This window comes from Oryctolagus cuniculus, chromosome 19 (assembly GCF_051225735.1).
Source record: "Oryctolagus cuniculus isolate XC-2025 breed Fujian yellow rabbit chromosome 19, ASM5122573v1, whole genome shotgun sequence".
Taxonomy (NCBI): Eukaryota; Metazoa; Chordata; class Mammalia; order Lagomorpha; family Leporidae; genus Oryctolagus; species Oryctolagus cuniculus.
Genome location: NC_142885.1, coordinates 14,229,896 through 14,246,878, shown reverse-complemented (window position 1 = coordinate 14,246,878; position 16,983 = coordinate 14,229,896). Strand labels below are relative to the sequence as shown.

Here is a 16,983-nt window from a genome sequence, read left to right as displayed (position 1 = left end):
ACAGAGAAAGAGAAACTCCATCTGCTGGTTCACTCCCTAAAAGCCTGCCACGGGACTGGGACAAGCCAAAGCTAACAACCAGGATCACCACCAAGGTCTCTCCTATGGGTAGCAGGGACCCAATCCCTTGAGTCATAGTTGCTGCCTCCCATGGTCTACACTATCAGGAAGCTGGAATTGGGAGTGGAGCAAGGACTTGAACTCAGCGATCCTATATGGAATGCAGGTGTCCAAAGAGATAAGCCAAACAAACTCCAGCCCTGAGGTCGCAATTTGACTCCAGTTTAGCCTCAAATTTAATGAGCACTACCTGGGGTCACATGCTAGGTGAGGCACCCCCCTCCGAAGGGAGTCTGGGTTCAGGAGGGGTAACAGCAGCTGACGGGCTACAGTCACTGCTGCAGACAGACACTGCAGCTCTTTTCCACCTCCATAGCCTCTACACTGTGACAGGCAATCAATCAGGAAAACGTGCTTCAAGTAGTTTCTCTGGGTAGTGCGTGAGACAGTGAGGTGGCATGCTGTATTGGCTGAGAACTTGAACTTCGGCGGACAGAGCTGGGTTCAAGTCCCCAGGGTCTGCCATCAGAAGCTTTAACTCCTCCAGGGCTGTTGTCTGGATTCCTCTGTAAAGAATGCCAGCTAGCCAGCGCCACGGCTCAACAGGCTAATCCTCCGCCTAGTGGCGCCGGCACCCCGGGTTCTAGTCCCTGTTGGGGCGCCGGATTCTGTCCCAGTTGCCCCTCTTCCAGGCCAGCTCTCTGCTGTGGCCCGGGAAGGCAGTGGAGGATGGCCCAAGTGCTTGGGCCCTGCACCCCATGGGAGACCAGGAGAAGTACCTGGCTCCTGCCTTAGGATCAGTGTGGTGAGCCGGCCGCAGCGCGCCGGCCACGGCGGCCACTGGAGGGTGAACCAACAGCAAAAGGAAGACCTTTCTCTCTGTCTGTCCCTCTCACTCTCTCACTGTCCACTCTGTCAAAAAAAAAAAAAAAAAAAAAGCCAGCTGTTGGCATGCAGCTCCAAGGGCACAGCGCTCTGCGATGCTTCCTGTGGAGGAGCCCTACCCCGAAAGAGCCGTGTGGCTGAGATAAGAGGCGCAGTGCACTTCAGGAAAGACGAGCCTTTTCCAGAATAAACAGCTCAGGGCTGCCCTGCTGTCACGGATTCCTGCTCCTGCCCTCCTGCACTTTCTGGCTTGAAGGTGGACGTGGTCCCTTTGGCAGGGAACTGAATCATGTGGGTGCCACTTAGCATGGAAAGCAGGAGCTACGCTGAGTATCTCACGGCCTTAGTGGGGGAAGGAAGAGTGGTTTGCAGCAGTCTCATTACCTGGGGAAAAAGAACTCGGGAGTTGCAGGCACTTTAAGAAAGATGCTTTTACTCTGAGTGTTGGAGAAAATAGAACAATTACCTATTGAAGGCAAAGTGGATGAAAAAACACCTCTGTTCATACTACGTTGATCACTTAATCTATTCAGAGTCATTCTCCCTTCCTGAAGGTGATTCGTGCCAGGCTGTCTGCTCTCGCCGGCTGCATCATGGCTTCCCCAGGCTGGGCCTGCGGCGGTCACCTGAGGTTCCCAGCTAACAGCAGACATTTCCTACCCCGGAGGTTACCCAAAGGCTGCTGCAGCTCCGCAGGCAGTGTCGGATGTGACGAGGAAGGGAAGAAGGAAGGGAGGGAGGATCCACACATCACCAAATCATTATTGAGCATTTTTTGGAAACCTTGACACTGCACTAGGCTCGGGACAGTTCTAGGGACAACCTCCCTGGGCTCTCCAACAAGCTGTCCTCGAGCCTGTGGAACAAGACGGGTACATGTGAAACCAATGAAGAATTCCATTCTATCTACATGAGGGCCAGACAGATGTCCAGCCCCCACCTGGCTCACATGTGCTGGAAAAATTAAAAGATTGGGGCCAGCCTTGTGGCACAGCAAGCTAAGCCTCTGCATGCCATATGACTGCCAGTTCAAGGCCAGGGCCTCCACTTCTGAACCAGCTCCCTGCTAATGCACCTGGAAAAGTCTTTCCTAGTGCTTGGGCCCCTCCTACCCATGAGAGAGATGAGACCAGGATGGAGTTCCTGGCTCCGGGCTTTGGCCTGCCCAACCCTAGCCATTCTGTTCATATGGGGAATGAACCAGCAGATCTCTCTCTCTCTCTGTTTTTCAAAGAAATAAATAAATCTTTTTAAAAAGTAAAAAGATTGTCTTTGTTGAAGAATGAATGGTTTCTAACATCTGTTGAGTGCTTCCTGTGTGTCAAGCACTATTGTAAACATTTTATGTGGATTATGTATATTTATACTTTGTTATTAGGAGTAAACCAGTCTGTCAGTAGTCCCATTCGACAGATGATAAAACTGAGGCACAGAGTGATCAAGTTGCTTGCCAGAGGGTCTCTCCAACAGGATGCAGTAGAGCCAGGATTTGAGCCCAGGTAATCTGGCTCCACAGTTACCTACATCGGGGAAGGAGGCAGATACCGTATTTTCAAGAGCTTGTCGGATTTTGGTTCACAAAGCTACCCAGCTTTGTTAACTGCTGTCTGGCTTTGGCTGCTTCGAGTCTGAAGCGTCCTCCCCCTCTCTGGAACACACACCAGCTTGAACCAACCTCTGGTTCTGCACCGCCTCTCCCCAGCCCTGCCAGGCCTCTCATTTGTAGCTTCTCTTACTGTGCACATTTCTAAACGAGGACCGTTGCTCGCTTTAAGGACATACAAATGGCTTGCCCTCACCTGTCAAGCATGATCCTTGTATTTTACCAGGCCCATTATGAACGCAATCTTTCTGTCGAAAATTTGCATACCTCCTTTCTTGAAAAGTAATGACAGCAATTTCTTTCCCTCCGCTCACTTTCTGAGTGTCTCATTTAACGGCACCTGTGAAACCGACAGGCACAGAGATGAGAAGTGAAAGAGAGCAGTTGATTAAATCATCATCAAGTCGGGCCTCAGAAAGTCAATTCTGCTTGCCGTCTGCAATGATATCCTTTTATCTTAAAGTAATGAGCTATGGCACTTTTGCATCGGGTAATGCGATAAGTTCTATTAGCATGTTCCATTTGCCTCACAAGCAAGGGCAAGTCATTTTAGCGAGCTCATATCACTGCAATCAAAGCAATTGGCTTCCCAGGCAGAGAAGAAAGGGAAAAGGCTCAGGGTGATTTCTATGGATCACAACACAGCGGAAAAAATAGACTCTTGTATTATTTTAACCCATAACATTCTCTGCCTTTGTACTCATCAGCAAATTTGGGTTTTATTAGCTCACACAGGAACTCCAGAAAGAACCCAGCTTTAGTTGAAGTGAACACTGGGGGCTCGCCCTGCCCCCCCCCCAAAAACAACAAGCAGCTGTGGTACAGAAAGGGGGAACTGCAGCTTTGCAGGGGGTCGCAGGAGAATGCTGCCCACGAATATAGGGGAGCATGTCTCCCTGATGCAGGAGTGTGGTCTCATAATAAACTCGTGCTTCACAGCGCCTTCAAAGCCGTGTGTAATAGGTCCCCAGGCAGGTGCGGATTAATGCTATTGATGACTTGGAATCAGTAAATCAATGACAGGGAGGCAGAGGATCTGTGCTTAAGCTTAAAAGAGATCATTTACAAATTACCGGGCCCTACACTGTCAGTTTTACCTTTGGACAAGAAACTCATTTTTCTGAATTTGGCAGTCACCGAGGCTGTGGGCTCAGATTTTAAGTAAATTTCATGTGGGGTTTATGTGTGTTTGTACTTGGCAAAATGTGACTTCCTTTCTTCTGGGGTGGGGGATGGTGTGCCCACCAAAGATTTGGGAAATATCCACTTCTCCCCTCACTTCCAAAGACCCAACAGTATTTCAGTGATCTAAGTGGAACTTTACAGCATATAGGTTGCTTAATGAAATATACCTGGATTTCAATGTGGCAAAAAGGGAAAACATGTTGAAAATCGATTTGTGAGCTTTAAAACTTTCAGGTTTAGATAACTTGATAACTCAATTTCTGTCAATATATTTGCATTTCTAATAAGTGATCAGGATGGGGGACTGGCGCCCTGGCTCACTTGGTTAATCCTCTGCCTGCGGCACCAGCATCCCATATGGGCGCCGAGTTCTAGTCCTGGTTGCTCCTCTTCCAGTCCAGCTCTCTGCTGTGGCCCGGGAGTGCAGTGGAGGATGGCCCAAGTGCTTGGGCCCTGCACCCACATGGGAGACCAGGAGGAGCACCTGGCTCCTGGCTTCGGATCGGCGCGGTGCAGCAGCCATGGGGGAGCGAACCAACGGAAAAGGAAGACCTTTCTTTCTCTCTGTCTCTCTCTCTTTCTCACTGTCCACTCTGTCTGTCAAAAAAAAAAAAAAAAAAAACTGCTGTGTGAAACGTCAGTCTTTTCATTAGGCCTCCATTTTATTGGCACTCTTTGATGCGATGGGCATCATTATTGTTGAGATTGAGGGGAGGTATCCTCTATCAGTGGCACCATTTTGCAATCAGAAGAATTCCTCAAACCATTTTCAGGATTAAAATGTTGTTTTCTGTTTCGAGGGCACCAGCCACCTCGCTTGTCACTTGAAGTCCAAAACCAAGACGAGAGCAGTATAAGTGGTGGGAAATGAGGGCTTTATGGCTTGATTAAAAAAAAGCACGGGCCAGCGCCGCGGCTCACTAGGCTAATCCTCCGCCTTGTGGCGCCGGCACACCAGGTTCTAGTCCCGGTCGGGGAGCCGGATTCTGTCCCGGTTGCCCCTCTTCCAGGCCAGCTCTCTGCTGTGGCCCGGGAGTGCAGTGGAGGATGGCCCAAGTGCTTGGGCCCTGCACCCCATGGGAGACCAGGAGAAGCACCTGGCTCCTGCCATCGGATCAGCACGGTGCAGCCATTGGAGGGTGAACCAACGGCAAAGGAAGACCTTTCTCTCTGTCTCTCTCTCTCACTGTCCACTCTGCCTGTCAAAAAAAAAAAAAAAAAAAAAGGCACGGACAGCATCAGCTCCCCAGTTTTGCAAGTGCAACGGATGAGGTGGATGGGAAGAGAGCGGTGGCCATGGTTGTGGTAACCATACTGCTTCCTGTAACTCCTACGTGTCATATTGTCTGCAGGTGGCTTCTTCTGAAATTGCTTCTAGGTGAGGGCTGTCTTTACAGCCTTAGATAAACCACCTGCCCCAAAGGGGAGTCAATTTGTTTTGTCACTGCCGATGTTAAATTGTACTTGATGTTTGACGCCGCGGTTTACAAGTTGGGGTTCCCCCTCATTTTCTTCTCATTTCCTTTCGGCAGAAAGAAGAATAAAATAACTTCATTCAGCAGTGGTGTTCAGCCCTGACATCCTTGGTGGCAATGATAAATGGATTTGAGATACGAAATAACTGTTCCAGCAAGGTCCATTGAGCAGAATAGAGAGCATTGCCCTCCTCAATGTCATTGCCTGTGATACATTCAGTGATTGCCACTTTCTGCTTAAGAATGCATTCCATCATGGGCACCTAGAATTCCGCCTTTTCTCACATTTGCAATGAGCCAGAGAGGTGTTGCACACTTACTTCCATTTGGACCAGATTCCCAAGTGGAAGGGAGAAATGTTTGCTTTGGAGGAAGTATAATAAAATCAGAATTACACCTTTTCTGGGCCTTTTAATGTGAGACAGTTTCTTCTGGGCCCTTATAACTCTAGACCCTGCTGAAGAAGTTAACCCTGCTCTGTATGTCCAAACGTATATCCCCTGTGTTAAGCTATCAACTTAGTTTTTTGTGTGTACTTTCTTTTTATTTATTTATTTATTTTACAGGCAGAGTGGACAGTGAGAGAGAGAGACAGAGAGAAAGGTCTTCCTTTGCCGTTGGTTCACCCTCCAATTGTCGTCACGGCTGGCGCACTGCGCTGATCCGATGGCAGGAGCCAGGTGCTTCTCCTGGTCTCCCATGGGGTGCAGGGCCCAAGCACTTGGGCCATCCTCCACTGCATTCCCGGGCCACAGCAGAGAGCTGGCCTGGAAGAGGGGCAACCGGGACAGAATCTGGTGCCCCGACCAGGACTAGAACCTGGTGTGCCGGCGCCACAAGGCGGAGGATCAGCCTATTGAGCCGCAGAGCCGGCCTTTTGTGTGTACTTTCTCTCTTTGAAATCACCTATCTTTTAAGTCATAGTTTGGGGGTGGGCATTTGACGTAGCAGTTAGACATACTGTGGGACACTCACAACCCTTATCAGTAACTGGTTGAGTCCCAGCTCTCCTCCCAGTCCAGTTTTCTGCTGTTGTACACCCTGGGAGGCAGTGGTGATGGGTGCTTACCACCCACATGGCAGACCTGGATTCAGTTCCCAGCTTCCAACTCCGTCCTAGCCCAGCCTTGGCTGTTGTGGGCATTTGAGGAGTGAACCAACGGAAGGAAAATCAGTCTCTCTGTCTCTCTCTCTCTCTCTCATTTTCTTTGCCTTTCAAATAAATAAACTTAAAAAAAACTAAATAAATCATAGTTTGTTTAAACTGCATTGAACAATTCTCAGGAAGAATGAGATTGACTTATCCATGCGATCGAGCACCTACTATGGCCCAAGGCCCAGAAATACAAAGATGAACAAAGCGTTTCCCTTACCCACCTGAGCTCTGCATGCAGGAGAAAAGTCTGTTGTGGCCAGTGACTGAAACACAGTTTTGGTAAGGGATGGAGACACAAGTGATTAATTCTTCCTAGAAGAATGTTTTAAAATCAAGAAGAATGTGTTTTAAAGGTCAGTAGCAGGTGTTTAAGCAGAAACTTGGAGGAATATGATTTCAGATAGAGGGAATTCCTGGTGCCAAGATAATAAGGCCACAGGTGTGAGTGAGTGTGGCTGGATGTGTTGGGCTGCTGCTGCTTGGAAGTGCGGACACACATGTTTGGCCCAGCAGTGAAGATGCTGTATCCTACATCACAGTGTCTGGGTTCAGTTCCTGGCTCCGGTTCTTGATTCCAGCTTCCTGTCGATGTGGTCCCTGGGAAGGGAGCAGTCATGGGTCAGGTAATTGGGCTTCCACCACCCCCATGAGAGGCCTGTATTGAGGTCCTGGCTCCCAGCTTCTGCCATTGGCTGGGTCATTGTGGTCATTGGAGTGAACCACCAGATAAGGATCTCTCTCTCTCTCTCTCTCTCTCTCTCTCGTTTTCTCTCCCTTTGTTTTTTCTGCCTCTTAAATAAGTTAATTTAAAAAAAAAAAAAAGTGTGACTGTAGACCAAGACTAGTGCATGAGCTCTTTGTAACTAAACTCCTATGAGATTCGTATGGCAATTAAGAATGAGCATGTGGAAGCTTTTAAAGCAATCAGTAGCATAATTTTGTCTCTCAAATCTGATAGTAAAAAAAAATTATGTCTTTGTTTATATTTTTCATTTTTCTAGCAATTTATTTTTATTGTATTTTCCAAAAGTATTGGTCCACGATGTATTGGAAATAAAGAAAAGAAAAGAAGAACAAACGGCCCTTCAGCACAGAAAGCTTAGGAAGCATTCCGTTGAGGGAGAGAGGGAGGAGCGGGGAGAAGATGAGTCTTCACAGGCCTTGGGAAGCATCGTCATCGAGTAGAAATTTAGAAAGCCCACTCTGGTCGAGAAGGGCTGGGATTAGAAAAGAGAGAGACTACAGACCCTAGAAAGCAGTCCTGAGCCTCTTGATGCCAAAGTAAAACCCCGAACTAAAGCAGCAGCCACGGCCGTGAAGACAGGGAGGATTTAACAAGTAGAATCAATAGCATATGAAGAGACAGGAACGTGAGCCTGCTCAAAGACAGAGTCAAGGATGATAACAAGACTCTTCTCTTCCGGTCAAGTGACTGGTGACACCGTTAGCAAGGAAAGTGTGGGACAGGCACAGAGTGGGGGTAAGTCTGGATTTGAGTGGGTGGTAGGCAGTGGCAAACAGACACATCATGCTTGACCTTTGTCATGTGTACACTGAACCATGCACTTTCCAAGCTATTCAGATGCATGTACTTGTTTTATGGTTTTCTTTTTTAAGTGTATTTATTTTACTGCTTATTTGAAAGACAGACAGACACACACACACACACACACACACACACAGATCCGTCTGCTGGTTCACTCCCTAAATGCCCACAACAGCCTGGGCTAGATTGGGCCAAAGCCAGGAGCCGGAAACTCCATCTGGGCCTCCCACATGGGTGGCAGGGACCCAGGGACTAGAGCTTTTGTCTCTGCCTCTCCCTGGGGCATTCATTAGCAAGAAGCTGGATCAGAAGCTGAGATGAGTCCAAATCCCAGTCACTCTGATAACATGCTATGGGTGTTGGCAAGCAGCAACTGAACCCACTGCACCACAACACCTGCCCCCAACTCACCTTAGAAAATGCTGTCATGAGCCACATTCTACTGCTAAGTAAACTGAAGCACAGAGTTTAAATAGCTTTCTCATAGTCGCCCAGATGACAAATGTGGGCATACACATTTTATTTTCATCTCAGCAGGTAAATGGTAGGAAGAGCCAAGAAAATATTTTTAATATTTATTTATTTATTTGAAATTCATAGTTACAAAAGAGAGAGAGAGATCTTCCATCTGCTGGTTCACTCCCTAAATGGTTTCAATAGCCAAGGCTGAGCAAGGCTGAAGCCAGGAGCTTCTTCCAGGTCTCCCATGTGGGTGCAGGGGCCCAAGCACTTCCACTGCTTTCCCAGGTGCATTAACAGGGAGCTAGATTGGAAATGGAGCAACCAGGACACAAACTAGCAGCCATTTGGGATTACCGGCATCGCAGGTGATGACTTAACCCGCTATGCCACAACACCAGCCCAGAGCCAAGGAAGTCATAAAGGACTTCCCCTAGAAACCACATAGAAACAACAGAATGACAAATGCAATTTGGGGAGGTGGGAGGCCTGAGTTCAAGGCCTGGCTCTGCTTCCAGTTCCAGCTTCCCCCTAATGCACAACCTGGGAGGCTGCTGGTGATGGCTTGATTACCTGATCCCTGCCACTCCCGTGGGAGAGTCAGATTTTTCTCTGGACCTCAGCCTGGCCAAGCCTTGTTTGTTGCACACTTTTGTGGAGTGACCCAGCAGATGATTTCTCTGTCTCTGGTTCTCTGCCTTTCAAATAAATAAAAGTAAGTAAATTCTTTAAAAATACAACTTTGGGATGACAATGATATTAAAGAATTTGCAGAGACAGAAGGACCCTGAAAAGGTCCTGGAAGAGCAATATTGGTGAATGAATGCAGAGGGGGAAAATTCCAGAATATTCAGATGAAGCAGCCTAACTACCAAGCACTAGGGGAGTTCTTAAATTAGATTATAGATTACAATCCACACTGGGTTGCAATGGAGCTATTTTTTAAAAGTGATGTTACTGGGAAGATTATATGGATTAAAATACTTAACATGTTAGCTATAAATAAAAACAGGTTAAAAATTGTATGTTTCCTTAACAAATAGAATTACATAATATGTGAACATTATTTCCTTATCAGTTATAGATTTTTGGACAGTTTGAACAAAATGTATGCAAAAATGAGCATTTTTAGAAGAGGAACATATTGAGTGAATTGGTTGGTGGTTGGTGAGTGGGCTGGTTGAGTTTAGGGGTGAGCCTTGGCTAGGAAAGGAAGACAGTGCACCCACTAATTCACTGCTAGTTTCTGAAACGCAAGCAATGAGAAGGTGCAGATGACGTTTCATGCGAATTAGGTGGGACGCCTGCAGGGACTCAGGCTGGGAAGCAGTGCTGGCTAATTCTGCATTCAAGGCCCATGACCGCGATTGCTCACTGCCTGCCCTCTCTCCTTCCTCTCTTTGTGTGGTTTGGGTCTTCACTGCCTGAAGGCTGAGTGACCAAGAATTCTTCCCTGTCCATGATGGAAGAGCTGGTTGTTCCTTTTCACGCCGTTCTTTTAAAATGGAGGACAGTGTTTGCAGCTTCTCACAAAGGGCTTTGAAATCTTGTCATGGAGAGGACTCCGTCACCCCTGGCTGGTAGCTGGTGTGCAACCTGTTTGCTAATAAACCGGAGCAGGACCCTGATGTCAAAATGCTTAAAATGGTCAAATCAGCGGGGACCCCCTTTCTGCATTTGACATGCCTTTTCCATTTCCCTGCCTCGTGCAGAACGTAAACCTGAATCGAGAGGCGGCTCAGTGTGAACTCTTATAAATTGGAGTGAGTACCTAGGGACCAGGGAGCAGACACTTCTTCTTTTAACCTTTGAAGACCAAGAATCATTTGGCCAAAAATCCACCATGTATTGAACTTAAGGTGTGAAAGCCATGCAGTGTATTAAATGTGAATTTGAGACCATGAATTCTGCCCACACTGACTCTATAAAACAGCCTCCCTTTTTCATAAAGCAGCCCCATAAACCACTGCCAGCCGAGCAGAAAGACTCCTTAGGACTGCGGCTCGCTTTCCGTCTGGGGTTGTCAACAAACCCCCTTTATGAGTGGAATAGACCCCTTGTATGTGTCGAGCTTCTGGCTTTTTACGGAGTGTGTTAGGAGCCAGCCTCGGCAAACGTTAGGCACTGTTTGCTGAGTGCATTTATTGCCTTTGCATAATTTATGAGCTGGAGGGGTTGACCATCATTCGTCTCTGCCAGGGGCTGGCACTCGAGGCTCCGGAGAGCGGAGCTGTAAATTGGATGGTGCGCTCCTGCTGAGCTCACGGCAAAGTCCTCGGGTCAGTATGGGAATTTAATACCAGAAATGGAACTGTTTTCTCAGCGCACCATGTGGGCCCCAGTGCAGCCGAGACTGTTTTGGCAGACTCTGCGACTGGCCCTGTCGAGGAGCTGTCACTCACGCGGCATGTTGTGCGGGGAGCCTGAGCATTTTAATCGGCTTGGCATCCGTGCTGCTTCCTTAATGGATACCAGTAGGTCTCAGTTCTTCACCATATGCTTAACTCTGGAGACAAGGTGCTTCTGGGTATATCAGTAATTACTTGATGCAGAATTAAGTGGACCTTGAAATTAGAACTGGACTGTTGGAAAGCAGGAAAGCTTAACACTTTGATGGAAATAACCATTCCCAGGGACGTACTGCTGTTAGGACGGGGTGCGGGAGCAGTGGTGGTTCCTTCCAAACCTCCCCGACACACAGATCCTGGGGGAGCTGGGCAAATGCTGTGCCACAGCCTTCAGCTATCATCGATGACCTCACAAGGAGAGCTGTGAACATCTGGGAAAAGGAGCCTGCCTGAAAGAAAACTCTTCTCTCTCCCACACCCCTCCTGTGCGGTGCGTTGTCACTCTTGAAAACGTGCCCGGAACTTAGGAACCTTAAGGAGGACTTAATTAAAGGCGATGGAGAGATGGCACCACCAGGAGAACTCTGTTGGTCCTCATCCATCTGTTGTTCTAGGCCTTCACAATCTTTAGCACACCTCTTTGACTTATTGTAATGGAGAAGTCGCCCTTCAAACCAGAGTGTGAATTGAGGCCATTTGAGGTTGGAAGCGTAGTTGAAAGCAATGCTTTTTACTTGGCTGTATCACTGCCCTATAGCCCTGTAGAGCCAGAAGGAGAAGGAGAAAATGTTGTAACCCTTTAGTCTGTAAGATCGTGATGGAAGTTCCTAAATGATTACAGGACAGAGGATTTCGTCTGTAAAGGAGTCCCCAAATTGCATCTTCCAATAACTAGCAAGGCATCCATTGGAGTGAGGCGTTTGCTGCCTTCTGTTGAGAGGCACTATCAGTTAGCTCGAACAATAAGGTAACTTACTGTTTCCTGAACAAAGACATCCAGAGGCAGGCTGGCCCGGGATGCATTCAAGAACCCAATTTTGCTGGAGTTTTCTTCCCTTGGCACTACCATCTTGCTTTTGTTCAGGCTTTTGTCTCATTTTTGCAAGGTGGCCACCACAGATCCAGGCATCATATGCCAATACAGTCATGTTCAAAGGCAAGAGGTGGATGGTTCCTGGTTTTTGTTGTTGTTGCTTATTTGTCTATTTTTAATTGATGAGAGAAAGAGTACATTTTAGAGACTTCATCAGACTTCAAATGTCATTGGCCAAAAATAGCTACTCTTAAATGCAAGGACAATTGATAAAGAAAACATTGGCCTTTGTTAACCTCAAAATGTTAGAAGATACAGACCAGGGAGAAAGGTGTGTGAGTGTCTGTGGGTAGCTAGCCAGGAGTGGCCGTCCTACCAGCAGATTTGTTTCCCATTGAGTGTCGTCACTACATCAACTTCCATGAACAGGTGTCCACACTAAACTACATCATCCTAAAATCATTCAGGTTGCTTGCTTGCCATATCTTTGTGTCTGAATTGCTCTGCCAATCTGTTTCTCCCTTTTCCAAACCATGGCACCACCCTGCCTTAGACAGTGAAACAGTTGCCAACGTGCCCTCACTGTCCCCATTATACATTCCCTCTCCACCATCCCACAGAAAGAGTCATCCTCATGGACTACAGCTCCAGTCATGCCATGACCCTGCTCAGATCCTGTATTTGACGTCTATAGCTAACCTGAAGTGACTTGAGAGCCAGTCCTACATTAAATGTCTGGCTTAGCATCGCCTTATGAAGGACTGTTGAGTGAACGATATACAAGGTCACTTTGAAAAGTTCATGGAAAATAGAATTAAAAGGTGTTTATTATTTGAAATCCATTCATAGATTTCCTTATGTTGTACATTTTCCATAACCTAATTTTGAAGACTCTTCATATACATGGGTTTCAAAATTCTTAGCACCAAAATAAACTACCTTTTTTTTTTTTTGGACAGGCAGAGTGGACAGTGAGAGAGAGAGACAGAGAGAAAGGTCTTCCTTTGCCGTTGGTTCACCCTCCAATGGCCGCCACAGCTGGCGCACCGCGCTGATCCGAAGGCAGGAGCCAGGAGCTTCTCCTGGTCTCCCATGGGGTGCAGGGCCCAAGCACTTGGGCCATCCTCCACTGCACTCCCGGGCCATAGCAGAGAGCTGGCCTGGAAGAGGGGCAACCGGGACAGAATCCGGCGCCCTGACCAGGACTAGAACCCAGTGTGCCGGCACCGCAAGGCAGAGGATTAGCCTAGTGAGCCGCAGCGCCGGCCATAAACTACCTTCTAATTCCACTTTTCCATGAACCTTTAGAAGGCCCCTTGTATTTATCTGCTGTGCGTTTACTCTAACAAGACTCTCCCTACTTTAAATTATAATATTAACAAAACATTCTTTTTATTAAAAAAAGTGGTTTTTTTTCTTATGATGAGGAATGCAAAGCTTTGAGTTAATTAAAACTCTGGTTATTCCAAACCCAGCTCAACAGTTGGAAGTTTTGAGTCTGCTTCCCCAAAGCATGATGGTTCACCCATATTGTTAGGACCCTGGCCTCTTGTTTTTGGCACGTGTTCTGCAGAAAATGTTAATGCTGTTCTCTGAACCTCTCAACTATGGAAGAGGCAAGCATCACAGATTGTGAGCCTGGCCCATTATGTTCTGTTGCCTTCGAAGTCCAGCGGAGAGAACGCAATCCTCAGTGGTCACTGTCTCTTAGCCCAGCAAGGAGAGACCCAGCCTCGCATCAGCTACCAGCAGCACAGCTCGTGTTAAGATGATTTTGCTCTGAATTCCATTAAATGACCTTGATTCACTTACTCCTGTAGCAGGGTTGGTTCCCAGCTGGGTGCCCCCTCTGCTGTGCAGTGGGGGATGCTCACTTGTGTGACTGAGCACCTTGCACTCTGAGCACAGGAAGAGCCCGAGCACAGTGTTGGGTGAAGTCAGCAGAACAACTTTGTGCTTCTGATTTTGCTTCTGATTCTCTTAGCACTTGAGATGGAAAAAAAAAATCCACTCTCCAGCACGCCTATTTGGGGGGTATAGGGGGGTTTCAGAAGCAAAAGCCCTTAATCTTGCACTAACCTTTCTTCTCTTGTCTTCCTTTTCAGTGTGACAGCGACAGTGACCAGGAAGAGAAGGTAAGATTCCCCTCATCACGGGCACAGCACAGATCGAACTGCAAACACTCTGGTCCTCCTGTGCACGGTGGCAGGGTGAGATGCCACTTCATGTTGACAGTGCTTTTTTTCTTCCGGAAAGATGAGTGTTATTCACACAGTGACATTTCCTGTGATAAGATAGAATATGTTTGATTTGTGAGATGCACTTTTTTTTTTAAACAAACCCTTTAATATCACAGATATGTGACACTATTTTTCTCTTTATAGAGGATGGTTTAGAGACCCAAAAGCATTTTTTTAAAAAGACATTATTGTAATAGGCATCCGATTTCTTAAAATCCGTGATGGGTACATTAAACTTGCCAGTCCGTGTTTACAATGTCATTTCTGCCTTCCTTTTCCTGACCCATAATGCCTGCTCCTGCTTTTCTGTACCTATTGGTCTTCTTAATAGAAATGGTAATGGTGTCTGACCATGGGGTGGCGGGTGGGCAGGGGAGGGCACATGGCAGTTGCTCTCGTTGGTGGGAGGGCAGTCCTTTCAACAGGTGCATGCTCTATTGTGAGGCTGCTGGCCACCAGCCTCCGACTTCCACTTCAACACGGATCAACAAAATGGAACTCAGGTTTTGAGCTTCCGGAAGACTGGATCACAACCCGGTGAAGTAAACTTTGTGCTGCCTAAAGCAAAGCGATCCTTTGTCTGTCTGGGCTGTCTGTCTAGCTGCCCCAACGTCCAGGCCAAATTTCTTCTCATTTTCACTGATGTGTTTTGTATTTTGAAAAGAGTGACCAGAATGGCATGGTTGCTGCATTAGGTGTGACGCCCAGAAGGTGGACTAGCCCTCCCTTCCCCCACTCCCGGGCCATCCTTGGCCCTGTTCTTTGACTTCCAGCTCATCCGCGCTTGCAGACTGTACTCAGAATCCTGCTGTTAGTGTTTAGTGGGATCTTCCCACCAAGCCCAGAATTTTCTCCTCCTTTTCTGCCGCCAGCCTCCGAGAGAGAGATCTAAAGGCTCTTGTTCCGTTCCGTTGTTAATTTGAATTCAGCATATGTAGCCCGTTATAAAATGCGAGACATCATCATTTGAGCAGGTCAAGCATATTCAGATGAAGACAAATGGTGCTTATTTGATTTCCTTAAAATCAGGAAATGAAAAAAGTGCTCTCTGGAGAAATCATGTTCTGCCTGAGTTGGATGATAGACCAATGCATGTCCCCCAGATAAGAACAGGCTCTCGCCTTGAGGTTTTTATCTCTGAAGGACGGCGGGGACTGTCAGCTTGCTGACATGTGCATTATCCATGTCATTTTAAACAAAGTGACCTATGGAAGGGTGCGCTGTGCTGTGACATGGTAATGGGCTGTTGGATGACAGCGAAAGTACACACTGAAAAAGGGGGCTGTGGATTATTCTTTTGTTTAACTGACAAGTAGGAGCTTTCTTCCTCCAGTCCCTGCGAGGCTTAGTTCCTTGGAAGTAGGACCCCTGGTGTCTCCGGCAGCCAGTGTGCAGGAGGTACCAGGGACAGAAGGTCAGCAGTGATGGGACTGAAGGTGTGGTCACTGCACACTCCAGCCCCCCAGGCTCCTTCAGCAGTCATCAGCTCATTCTGTCAGGCATAGTTAACCCCCCTGGAGGGACTGGTGACTTCTCTCCATTCCAAGACATACACAGGCAATGGATGACCTCACTTCCAAGTCTGTGGCACTTCCTCAAGAGGTTGGGCCTTATTTGGGATTTCCAAACCAAGCAGACGTTCTTTATTGAAAAGTCAATATTAATTCCAGAAGCATCTGCAGCCTTCAGCAGGTAGGAGGTGCTCAGGATGCCAAGTTCTGCATTGCTTGTGAGCATCTTGATCAGTGGTTCCAACCATGGCTGCACACCCAGATTGCCTGGGGAAGCAGAGACAGATCCCAGTGCATGGCCCTCATCCCAGGTCAGGTCCCTCAGAGTCCTGGGGATATCTACTAGCTGGTCACCCAACTCTGGTAATTTCTAGAATTAAGCTGCCTGCCAGTGGTTGTCAGAGGGATCTGGGGCCAAGGTGCTTCCTGCAGGTGGAGAGCACCCTGGGGTAGCCATAGAGCATCAGACAGAGCAGTGGGGGGTGAGGAGGTCTCCCACTCCCCCACTCAGAGCTTGAGATGATTTCAGGGGAAAAAGGAGACTCAGTAGGAGCGTGGAGGGAAGTCCAGGGGAGTGGAGGTGGCGGGCAGGAACCATCGAATGCTTGGCGTGCTTCCTGCCCGGGCCCCCGCTCGTTTTTCCTTGGGACTGTGGTGGAGCCGCACCACGGCCGAGCACTCCCATCATCGGTCCCTGCCCTGCCATGCAGCGCTTCTCCAGGGGCTCCCCGGCAGGAGCAATCAGGCCTCTGTAATTGCAGCCGTGCCTGCACGGCCCTGTTGTAGTTAGGACTGTCAGGCAGCCCCCTTTCTGGGCTGCGATTGTCTGGTGTTTATCAGCGGCTTTACACCATCCTCCCAGACCTGGGCTCTGTCAGAGCCTGGCCCCTGCCAACCTCCTTTGCGCTCCAGCCCCTCGCCCGCGCCCTCTCAGAGCCCCCAGCCAACAGGGCTGCTTTCATGTGCTGCTTGGAGGATTCGCCTTCCAATCTGAATTGCTAATGGAGGAAAAGATGCCACTCAGTGTCCTGGGATCCCCTCAGCCAGCCCCACCAGGGATGCTGTTGGAGGCAAAAGTGAGACTTGTAGGAGACCCACAGGGATTTCTCTCCGGAAGACCTGTCATTCTGTTACTCCGTGGGGATCTGCAGAACCGGTGGTCTAAAATTAGGGAACCGTATTTCCCACAGCTGACTGAATTAAGATAAACTCTGCTTTCCTCTGATACGAAGCTGTAATTTATCAAATGATACCCTTACTAATTAATGTGGAAGTGACTAGGAAAGGGGCTTTAAAAAGCAGAGCTTCCCCTAAATGCAGGAGACATCCTTGTGCTGGCAAAGGCTTTGATGAGGCGCTGAGCGGAGCATCTCCCCGCGGCTCCCCCCGCAGCCCTGTGAATACATTTCACTTTATGTCAGGAACCGGGAGCACTTGGATGAGGAGTGGAAATTGGGCGGGGAATTAGAGAAGACTGTTAAC

The 16,983-nt window shown here is 48.1% G+C and overlaps 1 protein-coding gene across 7 annotated transcripts in view; it reads left to right on the top strand.

The window, feature by feature from the left end:
* AUTS2 (activator of transcription and developmental regulator AUTS2) overlaps positions 1 to 16,983 on the top strand; it is a 1,250,408-nt gene that overhangs the window by 873,239 nt on the left and 360,186 nt on the right. For all 7 annotated transcript variants that reach the window (XM_051847921.3, XM_051847919.3, XM_051847925.3 and 4 more), the window contains exon 5: positions 13,856 to 13,885. In XM_051847921.3, coding sequence (XP_051703881.1) covers positions 13,856 to 13,885 — 30 coding nt within the window. The remainder of the gene's footprint in view (positions 1 to 13,855; positions 13,886 to 16,983) is intronic.